The sequence below is a fragment of the Sus scrofa genome, chromosome 1, assembly GCF_000003025.6.
Source record: "Sus scrofa isolate TJ Tabasco breed Duroc chromosome 1, Sscrofa11.1, whole genome shotgun sequence".
Lineage (NCBI taxonomy): Eukaryota > Metazoa > Chordata > Mammalia > Artiodactyla > Suidae > Sus > Sus scrofa.
The window spans coordinates 170,699,852-170,724,302 of NC_010443.5; the positions used below are offsets into that span (position 1 = coordinate 170,699,852).

The 24,451-nt window shown below is 34.1% G+C and overlaps 1 protein-coding gene across 1 annotated transcript in view; it reads right to left on the reverse strand.

Moving 5' to 3' along the window:
* The window catches only part of LOC110259537, a 104,237-nt gene continuing 80,121 nt past the window's right edge, over positions 336-24,451 (reverse strand). Inside the window, 3 exon segments of the mRNA XM_021085006.1 lie at positions 336-547; positions 649-786; positions 789-824. Coding sequence (XP_020940665.1) covers positions 336-547; positions 649-786; positions 789-824 — 386 coding nt within the window.

Below are 24,451 nucleotides of genomic sequence, written 5' to 3' on the forward strand. Positions count from 1 at the left end.
GCAGAATGGCATATTTATCTTCAAATGTAATAATCCTTGAGAAGTTTATAGAGTTATCCAGGAGTGATTATCTATGCCTCTCCAAATGATGGTTTCAGAAGCAATGAAATACCATGTATAAGGCAGATGTAGGAATAACATGAAGTCATATGGTGTTAAGAGTCACTTATGACAATTCCATAGACAGCTTTTAGGTCCCTGTATAGAACATACCAGTTATAGTAAATACTAGACTCAGAGAAGTCCAAAGATATATTCTACCCTGTATTATTATTATTTTTTTTGGCTCTACAACTTTTATTTGATGATCAATAGTTAGTCCTCATCCACATTAACTATTGATTTTTGAGAGAGGTGACAGGTACATAGGTGAGCAATGCATAGAGATTGTTTGGTGAGTCCTCATCTTCATTACATTTTCTAGACAACCACACATGGATCCCGTGTGGGACATTCCTTATTCCTTTGGCCCAGAGGGCTTTGTTGAGACTGGTGTCGATGAGCACATCCGCAGTTCCCAACACCTTCATGGCATATTCCTGGATTTCTTTTGAGTGCCCAAGGGGCACAAGGGACATTCCTTATTCCTTTGGCCCAGAGGGCTTTGTTGAGACTGGTGTCGATGAGCACATCCGCAGTTCCCAACACCTTCATGGCATATTCCTGGATTTCTTTTGAGTGCCCAAGGGGCACACTTCTTAAAACCCACTCCATGACCATGTTTGTGAATGTTGATCGGGTACTCCCTGGTCACCACCTCGTTGATGGTGGACTGGCCCTTCTTGTCTTGCCATCCTTCTTTGCTGGAGCCATTTTGCCTGATCCTGGTTAGAAAAAGCCTATCCTGTATTTTCATTTTTCCTAGTGCAGATATAGACTTCCAAATTTGGATTATTTTTGCAATAACTATATGACATAATAACATAGTTGCCATCTCACTTTTACCAAGTTTCTAGTGGAAAAAAAAAGACCTAAAATACTCAGGAAGAATGGGAAATGACTGTTTTTATTTTTAAATTATTTATCCACAAGACATTTTGATATAAATAAAAGATTGATTTTTAAATGAAGGAGATTCTTAAATGCTAGAATAAGGAGGCCGTTTATTCAGTAGTCTGTGGACCCATGGAAAATTAAGATCATTTTTAAAAGAGAAAGGAAAATAATCACCTAACATATGCTATTCTGACATAGAAAATTCCAGAAGTTTTTTGGATTTAGGAAGCTAGAAAATGAAAAGCATATCATTGTCACACATAACTTTAAAAGTGTTTAATATTAAGCCTCTGTCTATTGGAATAAATTAGGTTATTTGTCAGCCAAATAGGAGCTCATATTTTTACTATATTTATTTTATGAATATTTTCCAAAGATTGTTGGAAAGACATTATCTTCCAGATAGCTACCATTTGCGCCTCTGGATCCATTTTGTAATGGTAATTTTATGTCTACTGGACTAGATTAAGAGATGCCCAGGTAGCTGGTAAAATATTACTGGGCGTGTCTGTGTGAATGTTTCTGGAAGAAATTAGGATTTGAATTAACAGACTGAGTAAAGGAGATCTTCCCTCATCAATATGGGTTGGTACCATTCAATCTGCAAAGAGACTTAAAAAGATGGAGGAAGGGCAAATTTGCTGTCCCTGCCTGAGCTGGGACATCCATCTTCTCCTGCCCTCAGGCATCAGCACCACTGGGTCTTTGTCTTTGGATGGAAACTTACATCACTGACTCTTAATTCTCAAGCTTTTCTACTCAGACTGGTACTAACACCACTGGTTCTCCTAGTTCCTGGACCTTTGAACTCAGACTATAGTATACCACTAGTTTTCCTGTTCCTCTAGATTACAGACTATAGATCTTGGGACTTTCTTAGCTTTCATAATTGGGTGAGTCAATTCCTATAACTCTTTCTCTTTCCATATATATATATATGTGTGTGTGTGTGTGTATATGTGTATACACACACACACACATAAAACTATAGGTTCTTGTTCTCTGGAAATAAATATTCTCTAGTCTCCCCCATTCCACTCTGTATCCCAGGAGACTGATTTGTGTAAATTGCATCAAAAGGCTCCTTTGCACTCTAGCCTCTGACAGAGCTCAGGTAAATAGGGGACTGGCAGGAAAAGGGAAGGAGAGTGAGGTTAAGTATGCATCTCTTTAGCTTTCTTCTTGCTGAGTGGTCATTGTATAATTATGCCCTGTGACTGACGGTCACTTCTCTCTGAATGTCCTTCTGTATATAACTCTCTCCTGGTTTCCAGGAACCATCCCCACCTCTTACTTTTTCTTGCCCCAGGTTGTTTACAATTCCACTAAAGCACAGTGATATTGATATATACTCTGTAGCATCCCTATAATGGGTTTACACTCTGGTACAATAGTCCCTTTTATTAAAAATATCCCTCTAATTAACCTTTGTTAAGTGTGCCTCTGGTTTTGGCTGGGATCCTGATTGATACACAAGGTAACAGAATCTCCCTTCAATTGATTTCTTTGTTTTGTTTCCACTACTTTATTAAGATGGGGCCATTTAAAAATCATCCTCCATATTCACATGAGTTATCTCACTAATAAAAGGAGGTTAAGAAAATCACTTTTTCTTTATATAGAAAATCATTTTCCATCCCTTTCCTAATTAAAATTATAATTGTATCACACTTCAAAAGATTTTTATATGGTTTCATCTAGTTTTCAGGAAAAAAATATCAAGAAATCTTAAGAATGTATCAGACTTTCATTTACTTACTATAAATGAGAACAAAAATTTAATGAATAATTAAATTATGTCTCTCAAGGAATAATGAATGAGATAGTGATACTAAAGGGATTAAATGTATTTCAATATTCAATAGTTTCTCCAGATATTTTTTAGTATGTCAAAAATACAAATACATGTATATGCCATGCAAATTTATAAGTAGCATAAAATGCAATTCTAGGGTAACATTGGAGTTTATTTCACAATTCAAACACATCCATTTTGCTATTATTGCTATAGGATTTTACTTTCTGTTCTATATTCATATAAATTCTCTAGCTCACAAAACTACTGAAGTTTTTCTATTGCTTGCTTACTATTTATGACTTTCAATTAACTGCTTAGATTTAAATGATTATTTTTTTCAATCCTTGTAGGAAGTGTATATTTTAAGCTGTTAGTCAATTTTGTTTTTTGATAATTTATTTTTACTTATATTTCATTAATTCCTTTATGAAAAATGTGATTTTTTAAAAAAATAATTGCTATGTCTTATTTTATATATTTCCTTTTTTGTAGTTCCTGATACAGTTTGAAAACAGCAATTAAGCTCCTTAAAATAATGTGTACAATTATGCAATTTAATATATTACTTTATAATATCTATAAAGTATTTGATTGGATTTAAATTACCATTTTCTGAATTCACATACTGCATTTAGAATCAGGTTAATATACTTCCTGTTACTACCATTCTTTTAATCTTATCTGGGTTTTTTTATTTCCCCTTTTTTTTGCAGGGGTGTGTGTGCACATGCAGTATATGGCATATGGAAGTTCCCAGGCTAGGGGTTGAATTGGGGCTGCAGCTGCCAGAATACAGCACGGCCACAGTAACACCAGATCTCTTGTCTGCAACCTACACCACAACTCTTGGCAACACCGAATACTTAACCCCACTGAGTGAGGCCAGGGATTGAAACCACATGCTCATGGATTCTAGTTGGGTTCCTTATTGCTGAGCCACAATGGTCACACCCTAATCTTATCTAGCGTTAAAAGTGCAGGACACAAGATTAACATTCAAAAATTGGTTGCTTATCCGTATACTAACAGTGAAATGTTTGAAAAGGAATATAAAAATACAATATCTTTTAAAATTGTATCTAAAAAAATTAAATACCAAGGAATAAACCTGACTAAGGCTTATGCTGAGAACTATAAAATATTAATAAAGGAAATTAAAGAGGATTCAAAGAAATGGAAAGATACTCCATGCTCCTGGATTGGAAGAAGCGATACTGTTAAAATGGCCATACTGCCCAAAGCAATCTAGAGATTCAATGCAATCCCTGTCAAATTACCCAGGACATTTTTCACAGAACCAGAACAAACAAGCCAAAAATTTATATGGAACCATAAAAGACCCAGAATTACCAAAGCAATACTGAGGGAAAAAACAAACAAACAAGCAGGAGTTATAATTCTCTCAGACTTTAGACTATATTATAAAGCTATAGTAATCAAGACAGGGTGGTACTGGTCCAAAAACAGACATACAGACCAATGGAACAGAATAGAGGATGCAGAAATATACCTACACACCTGTGGTCAGTTAATTTTTGACAAAAGAGGCAAGAATATGAAATGGGAAAAAGACATTCTCTTCAGCAAGGGGTGCTGGAACCTGGACAGCTGCATGTAAATCAATGAAACTAGAACACATCTTCACACCATGCACAACAAAAACCCTCAAAATGCCTTAAAGACTGAAATATATGACAAGACACCATCAAACTCCTAGAAGAGACCATCAAACTCCTAGAAGAGAACACAGGCAAAACATTCTCTGACAACAACTTTATAAATGTTTTCTTATGTCAGTCTCCCAAAGCAATAGAAATAAAAATAAAAACAAACAAATAGGCCCTAATCAAACTTAAATGTTTTGCACAGCAAAAGAAACCATAAAAAAAAAAAAAAGAAAACCTATGGAATGGGAGAGAATAGTTTCAAATGACGCAACCAACAAGGGAGTAATCTCTAAAATATAAAAACAACTTATACACAACTAGGGAGTAATCTCTAAAATATAAAAACAACTTATACAACTTATACAAAAGCAAAAAAACCCCAATGACCCAATTTACAAATGGGCAGAAGATGTGAATAGACATTTTTCCAAGGAAGAAATACAGATAGCCAATAGACACATGAAAAAATGCTCAACATCACTAGTCTTTAGAGAGATGCAAATCAAAACTACAATGTGGTACCACCTCACACCTGCCAGAATGGCCATCATTAACAAGTCAACAAATGAAAAATGCTGGAGAGGGTATAGAGAAAAGGGTATCCTCCTTCACTGTTTGTTGGAATGTAAACTGGTACAACCACTATGCAAAAAAGTATGGGTTAGCTCAGAAAACTAATTATAGAACTACCATATGACCCAGCAGTCGCACTCCTGGGCATATATCTGGACAAAACTTTAATTCGAAAAGATACATGCACCCCCTATGTTCATAGCAGCACTACTCACAGTAGCCAAGACATGGAAACAACCCAAATGTCCATCAACAGATGAATGGATTAAGAAGATGTGGTATATAATACACAATGGAATACTACTCAGCCATAAAAACAAACAAAAGAATGCCATTTGTAGCAACATGGGTGGAACTAGAGACTCTCATACTAAGTGAGGTAAGTCAGAAAGAGAAAGACAAATATCATATGATATCACTTATATTTGGAATGTAATATATTGCACGAATTAACCTATCTACAGGAAAAAAAAAAAAAAAAAAAAAACCTCATGGACATGGAGAACAGCCTTGTGGATACCAGGATACCAAGGGGGAGGAGAAGGGAGTGGGATGGACTGGGTGTTTGGGGTTAGCAGAGGCAAACTATTACATTTGGAGTAGATAAGCAATGAGATCCTGCTATATACCAGGGAACAATATCTAGTCAATTGTGATGGAACATGATGGATAATAATGTGAGAAAAAGAATATATAAGTATATATATATTTATGACTGGGTCACTTTGCTGTATAGCAGAAATTGACAGAATATCATAAATCAACTATAACAAAAAATTTTAAAGAAGAGAATTCCCATTCACAGACATGTTTTTGAAACATGTTTCCCCAACTAATTTTCTTTATTCCTCTGATCCTTTTCCATTCAACTGCTATAACCATTATTTTGGTTTTGAAAAAAGTCTTCAAAGAAACATTGTGACTATATCCACTTATGTTTTGTTTTCTTTATTTTTTCATTTTTTTAGTTAAGTTCTACTTATTGTTTTTCTTCCCTAGTATAGCATACACTGCTTATTCTATTTTCCACTTTAGATGTCAATATTTATTATAATTATACTGAAAATCATAATTTCTCCATTTTGTAATGAAAATCAGCAAAGAATTTAAGAGAAAATTCACCAAATAATAGCAGATATATTACTAAGTTTTATTATATGAATATGGCCAAAAAGGCAATTGTTTCTACTATAATACTGAAGCCATTTAATCTTGGTTTTAATAGATTCTATGAACTGAATTGTGTCTCACAAAATTCATATGTTGAAACCTTAGTCCCGATCTAACTGTATTCAGATATAAGACCTTTAGGAGGTTATTAAGGTTAAATGAGGTAAGGGTATGCTCCTAATTCAATGATTGATAGTTCTAAAAGAATAGGAAGAGAGAACTCTGCCATGTGAGGACAAAGAGAAAATGCAGTGTCTACCAACTAGGAAAAGATTTCACCAGGAAGCTAATTGGCTTGTATTTTGATCTTGAACTTTCCAGGCTTCAGAATTGTGAGGAAAAAACAATTTATTTCTGTTGTTTAAGCCACCCAATGTATGGCATTTGTTATGCCAGCCCAAGGTGACTAATATAATAAGCAAAAAATATTTTTAAAATTTACATATTTATATGTATTTTTAAAGTGAAGATTAGACAATATGGAATGATTGTGACAACATGTAATTTTAAATTTCTACATCAGGATAAGATTTTTCTGATACACATTTTTAACAAAGAATTAAAGGCTAGGTTATAATGAAATTTTATGTGAAAGGAACTATTTTACTGTTATGAATAGTTGATCTTATTCTTATCTGAATATGCATCTAACGGAAGAATTGCCATTCCAAGTGTGAAAAGAAGAGCTATTCCTTAGACTTTGATTGGGTGTCATATTGATTGAAATGTAACATGAGAAAATAACTAAGTTTTTTGGAGTTCCCTTAGTGGTGCAATGGGTTAAGGATTGTGTTATCACTGCGGTGGCATAAATTGCAGCTGTTGTTTGGGTTCAATCCCAGGCCCTGGAATTTATGCATGCTGTGGGTATGACCAAAATCAATAAAAAACAAAAATACTAAGTCTTAAAATATGCTCCTTTTTCTTTTTAAAAATATAAATCTGATTAAAATGAATCTGTATATTTGCTTTCAAATGTAACTAAATGGTATTGGATTATTTCCTCTATGTTTTATGAAAGCCACCAACAGCAAATTGAATAAACTGAGTTTTTGCTGACAAAGTTTCCACAAGGATAATGGTACATAATGTGGCCTCTTTGCTAGAAATTAAGAACATCAGAGATATCCAATGTCTGTAGCTAGAGTTTTTGGCTGAGGTAGTGCTAGACTGCCACCTGGAGACTACTTGACCCAGATACATCTTGAATGTCTGTTATTTTTCACACGTATAGCTCTTTGTTGCTATTTTTTGTGTCTTTAAGTTTTAATGGTTTTTGTTATGTGTCTTTCATATTTTGCTGATCAAGCTTTTGGTGATTTGTATTTGGCTTTGCTGAAAACAAACATGGAAATGAAGAAATTTTAGCATTATGAAATTTTTGAAATATTTCCAAACCAATACATAAACAACAGTATTGCCTTTGATAACTTTTGTGGGTTTTTGTTTTGTTTTGTTTTGTTTTGTTTTTTGTCATCTTAGGGCTGCAACTGCATTCCCAGGCTAGTGGTTGAATTGGAGCTGTAGCTGCCAGCCTACACACAGCCACTGCAGCACAGGATCCCAGCCGTGTCTGCGACCTACATCACAGCTCACGGCAATGCTAGATCCATAACCCAATGAGTGAGGAAAGGGATAGAACCTGTGTCCTCATGGATACTAGTCAGATTCCTTTCCGCTGAGCCACCAGGGGAACTCCTCACCGAGATAACATTTAATTTTACAGTCAAAGGAACAGCCATAATGCAATGGGTCATATTGACATTTGTTTAAATTGTTGAGTAATTTATATTCTGAGATAAATAGAGAAGCTAATTTTTCACATATATGTTATTTTCTAAAGTTATACAGTTTTTTAAAATTAATCTTTCTTTGGTAATAGTAAAGTTCAATCTTTTTTAAAGGATTAATAATATTTATTTAGTACCATCATATATAATTCCTAATATTAAGATGTTATAGTTTACTGAAGGCATGACATGAATTACTACATGCTTTGTACAATCCAAGTATTTGCTTTTTCATTATTTATCAGCATTTTTGTCTGAAATATGTATTAAATTATAATCTGGTTATATTAATCTACCTTTTCCTTTACGCTTTGTGCATTTAGTGTTTAACAAATCTTTCACTGAACTGATGTACTGGAGAGGTGATCAATTCCAAAACTGAGAGTAAAAAACGAATTCATTTAAAAACACTTTTTAAGAAGACTGTCTCCAGAATTGCCAGAAGGGGTGAAAAATCAAAGAAGTTCTAAAATGTTCCCAGCATTTTTTTTGGGGGGGATTCCATCTATATGTTTTTATTTTACCTAGTTTTTATGGTGGAAATTCACTTTGATTTTGATAGTCCAAATCCATCACTCAATCCAACATTATTTCTTCCTATTTTTGGCTGTGTTACACAGATGTACAGCTGCTGACTGAATGGTATTCACAATTTCCAATCCACTTGGCTTATCTCCTGATACAAGTATTCTGTTTTTGGATTCTCAAAGCTCCAAAAAAGCAGAGACCAGAGAGACAAAGAAGATTGTTAGAAATGTTGCGTATGAGCAAAGTTTATTTTTTCCCCTTTGTTAACTAGAACTTAGAGTATATGTTTTCTCTAAAAAAATTACATATCTATTTTAGAGAATATTTTTCAGTCATTAGACTAGCATCCCAAACTTCCAAGATTTTTTTCTCTGGGCCATTACTGTAATGAGCTTTAACAGGTCATTATAATCTTCTATACAGCCAATGCTTTGGGAGACTGATGGGACATAAACCCTATGGGTTTTAATCAATTATCCTCACATTTAATTGGATAATAATTTCCTTGGACAGAAATAATATCACATGAGAAACAATAATGCTGAACAAAATATTCAGAAAATACAAGAATGATAATGCTGATGATGTCAGCATGTTTGCAGATAAATAAAATATGAATCTCAAGTTTCTCTTTCAGTGGGACAAATATAGGATCTTTCCATAATGAAAAATCTCCAATGTAACCAATGTTTAACCAATTGGTTTACCAGTTCTTCTGGAATGTAGTACCATATTGGAGTATAGGAGTGGATGTTGCTGCTTATTAAAGTGGAGGTAAGCAGTACAGTGATTTGATTTACTTGGGGTAGTCATTTGTTGTCTTTATGTTACTTACTCTCTTTCTAAAAGCCATATATCATGTCAAAACTGTTTCTCAAAATGATAGTTAATGCCTCAAGGACTGAAAATATCTACTACACTTGTCCTGTTAGGACTTGTCTATATATACTTTCTCATTAGTGACAGATATGTCAAGCACCACTGATTCTCTGAATAACGAGATAATGAGCTTGCTGTGAAGCCTATATTAGATGGAGAGACATTTCTTCTAGGCACCATTAAGAATTTACAGGCTTTGAATCTATTGTACAGTAGATTTGAGTAGTTGTCATAAATATTTTATATGAGCATGAATACTGAAGGCAAGGATAGTTGGGGGCCAGACCAGTTATCAGACTAGCCATTGGTGCTGAAGTCACTTTTTCGTTTTGGTTTTGACTTGATCCTTATATGCTGGTGACAGGGTGAAATTACGATTTTAGTTAGAGATCTACAGATGAGAGACAGTATTGTGATACATAAATATAATTGAAAATGTGAAGCCAAAGGGAATTTTTAAGTCAGTGAAACTATTTTGATTGATATATTGTGGATACATTACACTATGCATTTTAAAAAATCAGTAGTACTTCACAGAACAAAAAATGAAGCTTAATGTAATCAAATTAAATAAAAAACAATTTAAGAGATATGAGTTTTCAGGAGGGAACACAGACTTTCTAGAATTTTACCATTTTTCTAGAAAATGAAATGACCTCATTGAAGGAGGTAGAAGAAAAAGGTGTCAACCAAAATAAATTTGGAAATAAATGAAGACTATAAGATTAAAGGCAGAGGGAACTACCTTAGATATAGCACTGTTTTCTAGTTGATGAAGTTTTTTCCACAGTGTAATGGTTAACAATTCTGAAATCATTTATTATACATGCATACTGAAACTGAACAATTAATAAGTGGATTGCAAATGGTGGAAGCCAAGTTTCCTACTATTGGAGTGACAAAAAATGCAAACAAAAACAAAAACAAAAACAACAAAAAAACAACAAAATAAAACAAAAAAAACAAAGAAAAAAGCCTAGAATGATCTATGTGGTAACAGAGTTTTAGTAGTAAAATTGTGCTTTTACCTGACTGAACTCCACTTAAAAAGCTTTCGCACAAGTCTATCCCACACTGTTTTCATTCATATCACACACATACAAATTTATTTACATGACTGTACTTAGCTGCAAAGAAGACTTGCATATGTGTTTAGCTGAAAGCTTTGCCATCCCCATACAAATTCAGGATTATCTTACTGAGGAGGAAAGTTATATTTTTATTGAGTGATATCAAATACTCTCTACCGTAGATACCTTCCACAAATTATTAAAAAAAAAAAAACTCTAGATTGCTTGAAGGTAAGATTATTAAAAAAACAAAAATCAAAAATATAAATACAGATTACTAATTTTCCACTTCAGGATTGGTTACATACCTGTTTCAATGTAACACAAGAAATTTTATAAAGTTAACTCTGTTAAAAGTAATTAGATAAAATTCCAAGCTTTTTACAATTTTTTTCCATTATAGCTGGTTACAGTGTTCTGTCCATTTTCTACTGTACAGCAAGGTGACCCAGTCACACATACACATAAACATTGCTTTTTCTCACATTACCATGCTCCATCATAAGTGACTAGATATAGTTCCCAGTGCTATATAGCATGACCTCATTGCTTATGCATTCCAAAGGCAATAGTTTGCATCTTAACAGATTCCCACAAATTCCCAGTCCATCTCACTCCCTCCCCCTGCCGCTTGGCAACCACAAGTCTGTTCTCCAAGTCCATGATTTTCTTTTCTGTGGAAAAGTTTATTTGTGCCAAATATTAGTTTCCAGAAGTAAGTGATTTCATATGGTGTTTGTCTTTCTCTGTCTGACTTACTTCACTGAGTATGCAAGTCTCTAGTTTCATCCATGATGCTGAAAATGACATTATTTTGTTCTTTTTTACAGCTGAGTAGTATTCCACTGTGTATGTATATCACATTTTCTGAATCCATTCAACTGTCAATGGCCATTTAGGTTGTTTCTATGTCTTGGCTATTGTAAATAGTGCTGCAATGAACATGCAGTTGCATGTCCCTTTTTCAAGGAAAGTTTTGTCTAGGTATATGCCCAAGAGTGGGATTGCCAGGTCATATGGTAGTTCTGCATATAGTTTCCTAAGGTACCTCCATATTCTTTTGCATAGTGGTTGTACTAACTTACATTCCCACCAGCAGTGCAAGATGATTCCCCTTTCTCCATGCCCCCTCCAGCATTTGTTATTTGTGGACTTATGAATGATGGCCATTCTGACTGGCATGCGGTGGTATCTCCCAGCAGTTTTTATTTGCATTGCTCTAATAATCAGGGATGTTGAGCAATTTTTCATGTGCTTATTGGCCATCTGTATGTCTTCTTTGGAAAAATGTCTATTCAGGTCTTTTGCCCATTTTTCAACTGGGTTGTTGGGTTTTTTGCTGTTGAGCTGTATAAGTTGTTTTTATATGTTAGAGATTAAGCCCCTGTCAGTTGCATCATTTGAAACTATTTTCTCCAATTCTGTAAGTTGTCTTTTGTTTTTTTAATGGTTTCCTTTGCTGTGCAAAGCTTGTTAGTTTGCCTGGGTCCCATCGGTTTATTTTTGCTATTATTTCTGTTGCCTTGGGATACTGACCTGAGAAAACATTTGTAAGGTTGATATCAGAGAATGTATTTCCCATGTTCTCTTCTAGGAGTTTGATGATGTCTTGTCTTACATTTAAGTCTTTAAGCCATTTTTAGTTTATTTGGGGGCATAGTGTGAGGGTATGATCCAGTTCCATTGATTCAGATGTGTCTGTCCCATTTTCCCAGCACCACATGCTGAAAAGACTATTTCCCATTTTATATTCTTGCCTCCTTTGTCAAAGATTAATTGACTGTAGGTGTCTGGGTTTATTTCTGGGTTCTGTATTCTCTTCCATTGGTTGGTATGTCTGTTTCGGTACCAGTACCACACTGTCTTGATGACTCTGGCTTTGGAATAGTGCCTGACGTCTGGGAGAGTTATGCCTCCTGCTTGGATTTTGTTCTTCAGGATTGCCTTGGAAATTCTGGGTCTTTTGTGGTTCCATATAAATTTTGGGATTGTTTGTTCTAGTTCTGTGAAAAATGTCATGGGTAATTTGATAGGGATTGCATTGAATATGTAGATTGCTTCGGATAGTATGGCCATTTTTAACAATATTAATTTTTCCAACCCAGAAGCATGGGATATCTTTCCATTTCTTTACATCCTCTTTAATTTCCTTGATGAATGTTTTATAGTTCTCAGCATATAAGTCGTTCACCTCCTTAACCAGGTTTATTCTCAGATATTTGATTTTTTGGGGTAGAATTTTAAAAGGTATTTTTATATTCCTTTTCTAATATTTCATTTTTAATATACAGAAATGAGACTGATTTCTGTAGATAGTATCATGTCATCTGCATACAGTGACAATTTTATGTCTTCTCTTTCAACGTGGATACCTTTTATGTCTTATGATGGTCTGATTGCTGTGGCTAGGAGTTCTGATATTATGTTAAATAAAAATGGTGAGAGTGGGCATCCATGTCTTGTTCCAGATTTTAATGGGAAGGCTTTCAGCTTTTTTCCATTGAGTATTATATTTGCTGTGGAGTTTTCATAAATAGCTTTTATTATTTTAAGGTATGTTCCTTCTATATCCACTTTGAAAAGAGTTTTGATCATGAATGGATGTTGGACTTTGTCAAATGCTTTTTCTGCATCTATTGAGATGATCATGTGGTTTTTGACTTTTTTTAATGTGGTGTAGCATGTTGATTGAATTGCGTATGTTGAATCATCCTTGTGAACCTGGGATGAATCCCACTTAGTCGTGGTGTATGATCTTTTTAATACTTTGTTGGATTCAGTTAGATAAACTTTTGTTGAGAATTTTTGCATCTATATTCATTAAAATATTGGCCTATGGTTTTTGTTTTTGGTGGTATCTTTGTCTAGTTTTAGAATTAGGGTGATGGTGGCATCAGAGAAAGTCTTTGGGAGTGTTCCTTCTTTTTAAACCTTTTGGAAAAGTTTAAGAACAATGAGTAAAATTTCCTCTTTGGGTTGTTGGTAGAATTTGCCTGTGAAGCCATGTAACCCTGGACTTTTATTTGTAGAGGGTGTTTTTATGACATATTCTATTTCTAGTGATCGTTCTGTTTAGTTGATCTCTTTCTTCTTGATTCACTTTTGGTAGGCTGTCTCTAGAAAGTCATCTATTTCTTCTAGGTTGTCAAATTGGTTAGCATACAATTGTTCATTGTATTCTGTTACTTTTTTTTTTTAAATTCTGCAGTATCTGTTGTGACTTCTTTTTCATTTCTTATTTTATTTGGGTTTTTTCTCTCCTCTTCTTGGTGAGTCTAGCCATAGGTTTGTCAATTTTGCCTACCTTGTCAAAGAACCAGCTCTTGGTTTTATTGATTTTTTCAACTATTTTTTGAATCTCTAGTTTACTGATTTTCTCTCTGATATTTATGATTTCCTTCCTTCTGCTGACTTTAGTTTTTGTTTGTTCTTTTTCTAATTCATTTAGATGGTAAGTTAACTTGTCAATTTGAGATTTTTCTTCTTTTTTGAGGAAGGCCTGTATTGCTATGAACTTCCCTCTGAGCACTGCTTTTGCAGCATCCCATAGATTTTGAGTGGTTGTGACTTCATTGTAATTGTCTTGAGATATTTTTTCATTTCTTTCTTGATTTCCTCATTGACCCATTCAGTTTTTCAGTAGCATGCTATTTAGTCTCCATGTAATAAGTTTTTTCTAATTTCTTTTCCTGTGGTTGATTTCTAGTTTTATGCCTTTGTGGTCAGAGAAGATACTTGACATAATTTCTACACTCTTAAATTTGTCAAGGTTAGCTTTGTGCCCCCAGACACTTTTGTGCCCCAGTATCTGTGTAATTTATCCTTGTGTTCCATGTGCACTTGAGAAGAATGTATATTCTGATTTTTGGGGATGTAATGTCCTGAAAATGTTGATTAAGTCTGAATTTTCTATTCTATCCTTTAGGATCTCTATTGCCTTATTGATTTTCTGTCTAGGGGATCTGTCCATGCTGTAAGGGAGTACTATTACTGTACTCCCATCAAATTCTCCTTTTATGTCTTATTAGTATTTGTTGTAGGTATCTGGGTGCTCCTATACTAGGTTTTAGAGATTCTATATTATGGCAACTGGCATCATAGCACTCAGCAGATTCATTATGAAATACTTAATTTTTTTTGTCTTTTTGTCTTTTTAGGGCCACACCTGTGGCATATGGAGGTTCCCAGGCTAGGGGTCCAATAGGAGCTATAGCCACTGGTCTATACTACAGCCACAGCAATGTGGGATCCAAGCTGCATCTGCAACCTACACTGCAGCTCACGGCAATGCTGGATCCTTAACCCACTGAGAGAGGCCAGGGATTGAACCCGCATCCTCATGGATGCTAGTCAGGTTTGTTAACTGCTGAGCTGTGATGGCAACTCCATTATGAAATATTTTAAAATACAAAGAATTATCAAATGAGTGCTAAATTCTTCAGTTACTACTACTAGTTCCTCTTTTGTTATAATAACATGTTTTTATTCATTCATTTAGTCAATGAAAATTTACTGAATATGTATTATATGGTTTGGAAATATGCATAGATAGGGAAAGGGAAAGTTGAGGAATTAATCATAATGAAAATAGATTAAGAAATCCAAAAAAAAAAAAAAAAAGAAATCCTAGTGGTATGAAGTCATAGTTTTCCCACAGTTAGAAGAAAAAAAGATCACGGATCATTTGAGAACTGAGATCTAAGATTAAAAAATTTTCCTATTTTCATGTTATATTAACATATGGCCATATTTTATTTGATGGTCTTGAATTATTTCATACATCTAAATTATTTCTCTTATACAGATTTCTTAACTTACACTCTTCAAAAACAGGGCCTTTCTTTTGTTTAATTAATGTCACATGCCCAGATTCCTAACTTGTATTATTTTCTCCTTCATTTTTGCTTTCCATTATCTTTGTAATTGGTAAGACATAGTTTCCAATGAACTTTCATTAAATGATTTTATTGACTATGTTTCCTTTTTAAAGCAAAGAAATACAAGCTAAAAACCATAATTTCTTAAAGCAGGTATTTTGCCTATCTCACAAAATTTAATAAGGACACCTTTGGAGTAAGATCAATGGCCATGATTAAATCCTGCAACAAAAAGATTCATTTATCAACTTGGTTTCCTTTCATTTCAAAGAAAAAAATTCTCTTCAGAAACTTCTAGGTCTTCAGTGAGAAACCTAGCATCACAGAACATTATGTCTTTTACATATGTTTAATATCTGGATAAGGTGTCATTTTTTTTGACATAAGAATACTGTATCAATACTTTTTTATCATTTTTATTTAAAAAATTTTTACCCGCCACATCTTTGGCATATGGAAGTTCCCGGGCTAGGGGTCTAATTGGAGCTGCAGCTGCAGGGCTGCACCACAGCCACTTGCAACACCAGATCTAAGCTGCATCTCCAACCTATGCTGCAGCTTGTGGTAATCCTGGATACTTAACCCACTGAGTAAGGTCAGGGATCAATCCCATATCCCCATGGACACTATGTTAAGTTCTTAACCCACTGAGCCACAACAGGAACTCCCATTTTTTATATTTAAATAATTACATTTGTTAGTGTTGTAGTAAAAAAATAATAAACCCAAATTATGTAGTAAAAATAGGCTTTGAGGACGGTCCTACTTCTCACAGTAAAACCATATAAGGATTTCTCTCACTGCTAAAGCACTTTTCAATAGAACAACACTCTTCAGTTGAAGGTAATACTTTCAGGGTACTTTAAGTATGTGCTAGAATCAAAGAAGCAAGGGCATTACTACAAAGCAATCAACTAAAAGCTACTGAGTTTTTCTGGAACTATGCAGAGAAGCTATCATGTGAGGAGTATTTTATTTCATAAATTAGAAAAAAATAAAAACACCAAATCAAGAAATTGCATTAATCAAAATCAGCCCCAAATAAAAAAGCTATTAGTGGAAATGAAACAAGGCAGTCTTACAGGTGTACCATGTATAAAAAGAATAATTACATTATATATATTAATGACTAAATTTATAAATAATTGAGGTAAATATTTTACTTATTGAAACAATTTACTATATTTAACATTTAACAGTGATGCCACCAAATTTTTGTTTCAAATACAAGGCGTTAACACAGTTAACCCAACACCCAAGACTGTGTACTTTTAAGTGTTTGTTATTCTAAGATATTAAAAAGGAACTGTGTAGAAATTCCCATCGTGGCTCAGCAATAACTAACCTATTATCCATGAGGATGCACTTTCGATCCTTGGCCTTGCTCAGTGGGTTAAGCATCCAGGGTGCTGTAGTGAGCTGTGTGGTAGGCTGGCAGCTGCAGCTCTGATTCGACCCATAGCATGGGAACTTGCATATGCTGCAAGCATGGCCCTAGAAAGACCAGGAAAAAAAAAAAAAAAAAAAGGAACTGTGTAACAAAACATTATCTGGATTTAAATTATCAACACTAAATATAATTTAGTTCCTAAAATTTAACCCCCTTTGTTATAGGCACAGCTTTTTGGTAAAAGCTAGGGGAAAAAAAAAAAAAAGATGAACAGACTTTTCAGAATTTAAATTTTAGGTTAATACATGGTAAGAATCTAAAACAACAAAAAAATTTACAAAATATATGTAACTTGATATACTTTCCATTTTTAGTAGACTACCAAGAAGCAAGCTCTAAATGAAACCATTACCTCAAAGGTAAAAAAAGAAAATGTAAATATCTTTGGTCCTGCTTGAAGTTTATGTTTTGTAAGAAAGCTAATATTAGCTAGAACTACAACACTATTTTTAAAAGTTGTATCTCTGTTTATATACATATTTTAGTAAGAGATAAGAGAGAAAATAACAAATTATGAAGCTGTTCATGAAGTAAGTTAAACAAAATAAATCAGTTGGATCAAGAATTTCCTGAATTTGTTATCTGTAGCTACCCATTGTACAGTAATTCAGATGTCTACCATTACCATGGATAGCAGTTTTTATAGTATATCATTTTTTTCTTTTTACTTTTCCCCCTTGCAACATCAATAAATAGGAAACTTTATTTTGCAAATAAAGTTTGTTTTAATTATTGAGGTGTTTTGAAACATATGTGGATATATCTTTTAAACCTGAGTTATTTTACAATGCTCAAAATTACCTACACAGATATAATTTTCAGTATTATCAAGAACTTTTTAAACTATCAATAAACAAATTATTTCAATTATTTTGTTTGAGAAGATCAATTTCTATAACTATTAACTCACTTTAATTTGGAAGCACTCAACATATGAGGAAAAAAACCTGCTAATTTTTTTTTTTTTTTGGTACCTAAACAACTGAACGTAAATTGGAAAGAAAAGCAGAGAACTGTTACTAAAGAACCACTGAAATTCATGATACTGTATATAAACAAATCTTTACATACTGATTAACTGCAAAATTATGTGTAAGTTCCATAAAAGTAAGAATCTTTGTTGCCTCTTGCTTCTTCCACTGTAAAGATGCTTTCAATGAAATATACAATGGGACCAATTCTCTACTGAAAATTAAAATTCAGTATGTCAGTACCTCAAGAGATAACAAAAAAGAAAATTAGTTTAAAAAGGTACCTTAATTTTTTTTCCTCTAGACTAGGAAAGACTGAAATTAAAATCTTACTTAGTCTTCTGTAATTAAAATAATATCCAGCAGAAAGTGCTCTTCTTTAAAGGGGTAAAACAAAAATATCTAAATCAACATAATCCAAAAATAATCTGAGCATCTGTTTTTGCAGTTCATGTACTGGGCCTTCAAATTATATGTGGTGGGGGGCATGTCTGCAAAGGAGTACACGATCTTGCCTAGCTATACAGTTACGTACATAGGAGCTCTAACACAGGCTGATAAATTGGAGGCCTCACTTAGAAAAATGCCGATTATATAAAATCACAAAAAATAAAACTTTTCAGTGGCACAAGAGATATAATCTCAGTAAATGTAAGAAACCAATTTGGCAGATAGAGTGTTATACTCAAAGTATAATGTAATCAAGGAGACGTGTTCTCTTATATTCAACTGGCCATGAACATTTCACTACTTTCTATGAAAAGTATTTGTATACAACTTGTCTCTGAAGTAAACAGAAGAGCAAAATGAGACACCAAGAACAGAACATCACTAAACTGAGAAAAAAAAACTTACATACCGAAAAGATGAAGAAGCCGCAGAGAAGAAAATGAACACCAATATAAGACAACATTCTTGCTCACCCAGGTTATGTCCAGTCTACCTTCAGGTGGTCCACTTCCCAGTACCACAGGATGTCACGTCCTGCTTCCTGGTCCCCCACCGAGGTTGGAACAAACATCCCTTCACTTGCAGTCATTGTTCAGTTATTCTGCCCTTCATGTCGGCTGATTCAGGAAAGGTCTAAAATGTTATTTTACACTTCTTGCAGAAGCTCAGACTTACTTATCACTTTGTTTAACTGTATTTCTAAGGAGGAGGAAGGCATTTACAGGTAAAAGTCAAGAATATTTTTAAGGCCAGTTTTTCAGTTAAAGGCAGAATGTACTTGGATATAGTCCCAACTCAAGCTTGCTTTTGGCTTAGCAGCAGGAATGACAGAACCATTCAGTGACATTCACTCTTTCCTAGAGAACAGTACGGACAGCTCCCTAAATCTACTCATTCTCAGTCTCTCTGTTTTAACTACACACACACACACACACACACACACACTCACACACATAAAGCACTTTTTTTTTTTTTAGGTCTTTTGTCTTTTTAGGGCTGCACCTACAGCATATGGAGGTTCCCAGGCTAGAGGTCCAGTTAGAGGTGTAGCTGCCAGCCTATACCAACAGCCACAGCAATGCCAGATTCACACTACATCTGCAACCTACACCACAGCTCACAGCAACGCCAGATCCTTATCCACTGAGCAAGGCCAGGGATTGAACCTGATACCTAATGCTTTCTAGTTGGATTCGTTTCCGCTGAGCCAAAACGGGAACTCCAAAGCACCTTTATTTCAGTCAAGTATATGGTCCAGTGAAGTAAATGGTCTTAGAGCTTCCTCCTACTTTGGATAAAATGTATTCCTAGATCTGTACACTCTATCATACTAAACAGAAAACAGCATGAGACCCACAATAAAGAAGGCCATTGAAGCCTATCTAGTCAAATTAAAAGCTTGCTTCAGAGTTCTGGCCCTAATATGCAACCAGTATTTAAGTTTTTACCTTTTCCTGGAAATTTTTCCTAAGTGCATGCAACTTTGAGATATATAAAGCTGAGTACCAGCAGGATCCAGGTATCTGTGGATGCCATAATTACAGGTTTCTTCTCTTGCATCTTTCATAGTTTAATGAGGGTCTCTAATATATCCATGGGGCTAAGAACATAAAGAGGCTTCTAGGGCAATGATTTGCAATCCAGATGACAGAGTATCTTTAGGAGAAACTTTCAAACTATTCTCAAATCTAGAGTTCATATGCATTCTCTCACAACATTGCTTCCTTCTCTGTTAATGTTTGTATTAACTTTAACAGACTTTTCTGAAGGAAATATGGTGAATGGATTTAGAAAAAAATGGTTATAACTCATTCTTTTAATGCTTCAGGTCCTACCTCAAGTAGACCTGATGGGATATATATTAATTTAATAAGTGGATATTAAGCACTACTATTTCCCTAACACTATAATCTTATTTTAGATTAATTCATTTAATCTTATAATAATCATAAGTAATCATCACTTTCTCATTTGCTGGTGAGGTAAATACAATGTAATAGATTAAGGAATTTATCCAAGGTCACATGGCTAATAAATAGTTGCGATATATTCAGACTCAATTTGAATCCCTATGTCCATGCTCTTAAACATAAAACTCTGTTTGAAATGGTTCTGAATGCAGGAAGAAGGTTCTACAATTAACATTTGGGCAGAAAAGTATTGTTTAGACCCTCTAAGACTGACATGATAGCCACTAACAAGGTATGGCTATCTAAATTTAAATGCATATTAAATAAAATAATATAAACTTTTTTCCTCCATCGTACTCTCCACATTTCAAGTACTTGATAAACTACATGTCTTCAGTGGATAACACACTGGAGAATGTAAAGAACTCTATCACATCAGAAAGTTCTATTGGACAGTGCTGGGTAACTCGCAACTTGGTTTATTAGCATTTGTTGCAGAAAAGTGCCAGATCATCAGCATTGTTTCTGCACTGCAAGGAAATCTGGTAGATCAGTGCCTTTCAAACTTCAATGTGTATTTAAATCACTTAGACATTTGTTTAAATCCAGATTTTGATTCACTAGGTCTCGGGGCGGGGGGGTCTGAGATTCTGAATCTTTTAAAGAAAAGGTGTTTCCAGTGCTATTGAGCCATGAAGAACACTCTGACCTGCAAGATCATGGTCAGAATCTTATTATGACCCATAAAGGATTATTTTTTTTGGTGGGTGGTTCAAAGATCATTTTCCTTGGTGATCTCAGACTGCAGAAATATTGCTTCTAGAGGACAGAGCTACTTTGGGGAAAAGAAAAAGTATCTTCAGCATCACTTCTGGTTGTATTAACAAAAAACAGTGCTTTTATATCTAGGACCAGGACAATATGCACTGACCACAAAGACAGATGCTCCATCTTTGCACCACCAGAACTGTGTACTGGTAGGATCCATGGATCTTTTTTTTTTTTTTTTTTCCATTATCATAAGCTTGCTTAGTTTTCTCTACTCTCAGCTAGGGCTTAGGAACTAATGTAAAAAACTATTGGTAGTGGGAAAAAAATAACAGAATGAGATTTCGTATTTCTATCTCTGGAGAAGAGAAGTTTATTTAAAGACCAGTGACTTTAAAATTGGATTAAAGTAAGTCTTAAGAGGCGTTTGGAGAAGTGACATGTTCTACACTCTGATTTGGGGTCAAAAACCAAGTTTTTGCTTTGCTCACTATTATCATCTACTCATAGGCCTCAAGAAGCAGGGCTGCTCATCAAGTATCGTATTCAGACACTCCTATGTCCCCTGGCCAAAACTATACTAATGTTAGTCATTATCGGCAATGATTATTTTTTAACTGAAATATAGTTGATTTACAACTATATTAGTTTCAGGTGTACAACACAGTGATTCATTATCTTTATAAATTATACTCCATTTAAAGTTATTATAAAATACTGGCTATTTTCCTTGCACCTCATTTATTTCATAGTAGTTAGTATCTTCTAATCCTATACACCTGTTTCATCCATCTCCTTTCCCTCTCCCCACTGGCAACCACTAGCTTGTTTTCTATATTAGCAAGTCTATTTCTGTTTTGGTATATTCACTTGCCTATTTCATTTTAGTAGATTCCATATGTAAGTGACAACATATAGTATTTATCTTTCTCTGTCTGATTTATTTCACTAAGCATAATACCCCCCAGGTCCATCCGTGCTGTTGCAACTTGCAAAATTTAATTATTACATGACTGAGTAATATTTCATTCTTCTTTATCCATTCATCGTTTGATGGATACTTTGGTTGCCTCCATACCTTGGCTGTTGTAAATAATGCTGCTATGGGCATTAGGGTGTATGTATTTTTTGAATTATAGTTTGTATGGATATATACCCAGGAGTGATATTTCTGGATCATACGGTAGTTCTATTTTTAGTTTTCTTAAGAACCTCCATACTGTTTTCCATAGTAGCGACAGCAATTTACATTCCCACAACAGTGTACTAGGGATCCCTTTTTCACACTTCCTCACTAATATTTGTTGTTTTGTCCTTTGATGATAGCCATTCTGACAAGTGTGAAGTGCTATCTCATTGTATTTTGATTTGAATTCTCTGTATTAGTGATGTTGAACATCTTTTCATATGCCTATTGACTATCTGTATGTCTTCTTTAGAAACACGTCTATTCAAGTCTTCTGTTCATTTTTTAATCTGGTAGTTTGTTTTTTCTTTTTTTGATATTGAGTTATATGAGCTCAATACTAACCCTTTATCAGGCACATCATTTTAAAATCCTATATTTTGAAAGCTAGAAAACTTTGATGATGGAAACTGAAGATGATATAAGTAAATGGAAATACATTCCATGTTCTTTGACTGGAAAAATTAACATTGTTAAAATGTCCATACTACCTAAACCAATCTACAGATTAAATGCAATCCAAATCAAAATACCAAGGGCATTTTTCACAGAACCAGCACAAATAATCCTAAAATTTCCATGAAATTACAAAAAAACCCAAAAAACACGAATTGCCAAAAAAGAACAAAGCTCAAGGTCTCATGAACCCTTATTTCAGAAATACAATAAAGCTACAGAAATCAAAATAGTATGGTGCTGGCACACACACACACACACAAAAACAGATACATGGATCAATGGGACAGTATAAAGAGCACAGAAATAAAAGCACACACTTATATGGGCAATTAAATCTATGACAAAGGAAGCAAGAATATACAATGGGGAAAAGACTGTCTCTTTAACATAAGGTGCTCGAAAAACTGGACATGTACTTGTAAAAGAATGAAATTAGAACATTTTTGCACACCACATACAAAAATAAGCTCAAAATGGATCAAAGACCTAAATGTAAGGCCAGAAACCATAGAATATCTTAAAAAGTACACTGTTTGCCATAAATAATAGAAACATTTACAGATCTGTCTCCTAAGAGAAAAAAAAAATAGCAAAAATAAACAAAAGCAGATGGGACCTAATTAAACTTAAAAGTTTTTGCACAGCAAAGGAAACCATTGACAAAATTAAAAAACAATCTCCAACAATTATTCATTAGGAATATATAAGTTTATGGCATGTATATGTGGGTGTGCAAAGTTGTATATAATTTGTATATGTATAATATATTCAAATATAAATTTTTTGTATTTGTAAAAGTATTATTTTTTTCAGATAAAAGCATCCTCTATCTGAAGAAATATGCTAATTATTTAGATGCCTTTTAATCACTATACATAGCAAATAACTGTGATAGCCTGAATTTGATTTCTGAGTAGGATTATGAAAAATCTGTTTGAGGTCTGGAAAAAAAGCATTAAAATCATCTCTGAAATCCTCTCATTTTCTCATTCTTACAGTAAAAATAGGTGGTAATTTGCACTTCTGAAAAGTCTACAAAAGTGCAAATATCTTCATTATGATTATCACAAGCAAAAAATAATATATTCCAATTATGTATTCTTTCTTTAGAGGGAATTTAGATCTTGTAGGTAAAAATAACTGTAGTTGGAAGTGACAACATTTTTGAAAAATTAGAGCTATCCGCAATTCCTGAGATCACTGTCTATTGTTTAAATCTTGTTGCATACTTTTCAGGATGACCAAATAAATTAGCAGCTTTAGCACAAATATCATTTTTCTCTTGTAGCCTTGTTTGCAACCTGCTGTTAATATGGGCTTAAGTGGATTATCTGATCTTGACTGAGAACAGCTGGACTTCATTCTAGGCCAAATACTATGTTCAAGTCAACTTCATTCCTGCCACATTTTGGGTCCAGTAGTTAGCCTGACATGCTCTTCTCATGGAGGAAGACAGGATTGCAAGAGGTCACACCAACCCTAAAGAGGACATATAAAGCCTTTGTTCACATAGCAGTCACAAAAAGTAAGTCACATGGATGAACATGTGGGATAAATTTTCAGTAGGAAAGTACGTGCCTTCCATGGAGGGAGGAGGAGAAAGTGAGTGTTTGCTGAATATTAATATGTTCTACTACAAATGGTCTCTGATGTATGATTGTTCAATTTAGGATATATCAGCTTTACAAGATGAGAAAGCAAACACACTCCATACAAACTCTACTTTGAATTTTGATCTTTTCCCAAGCTGAATGTTGTAGGGATTCTATCCTGGTGCTGGTCAGTGAGACTCAGCTTTCAGTCATACCCACAATCACAAGAATAAACAAGCAATACTCTTACAACCATTCTGTACCAATTCAACCATTCTGTTTTTCACTTCCAGTACAGTATTCAGTAAATCATTTTA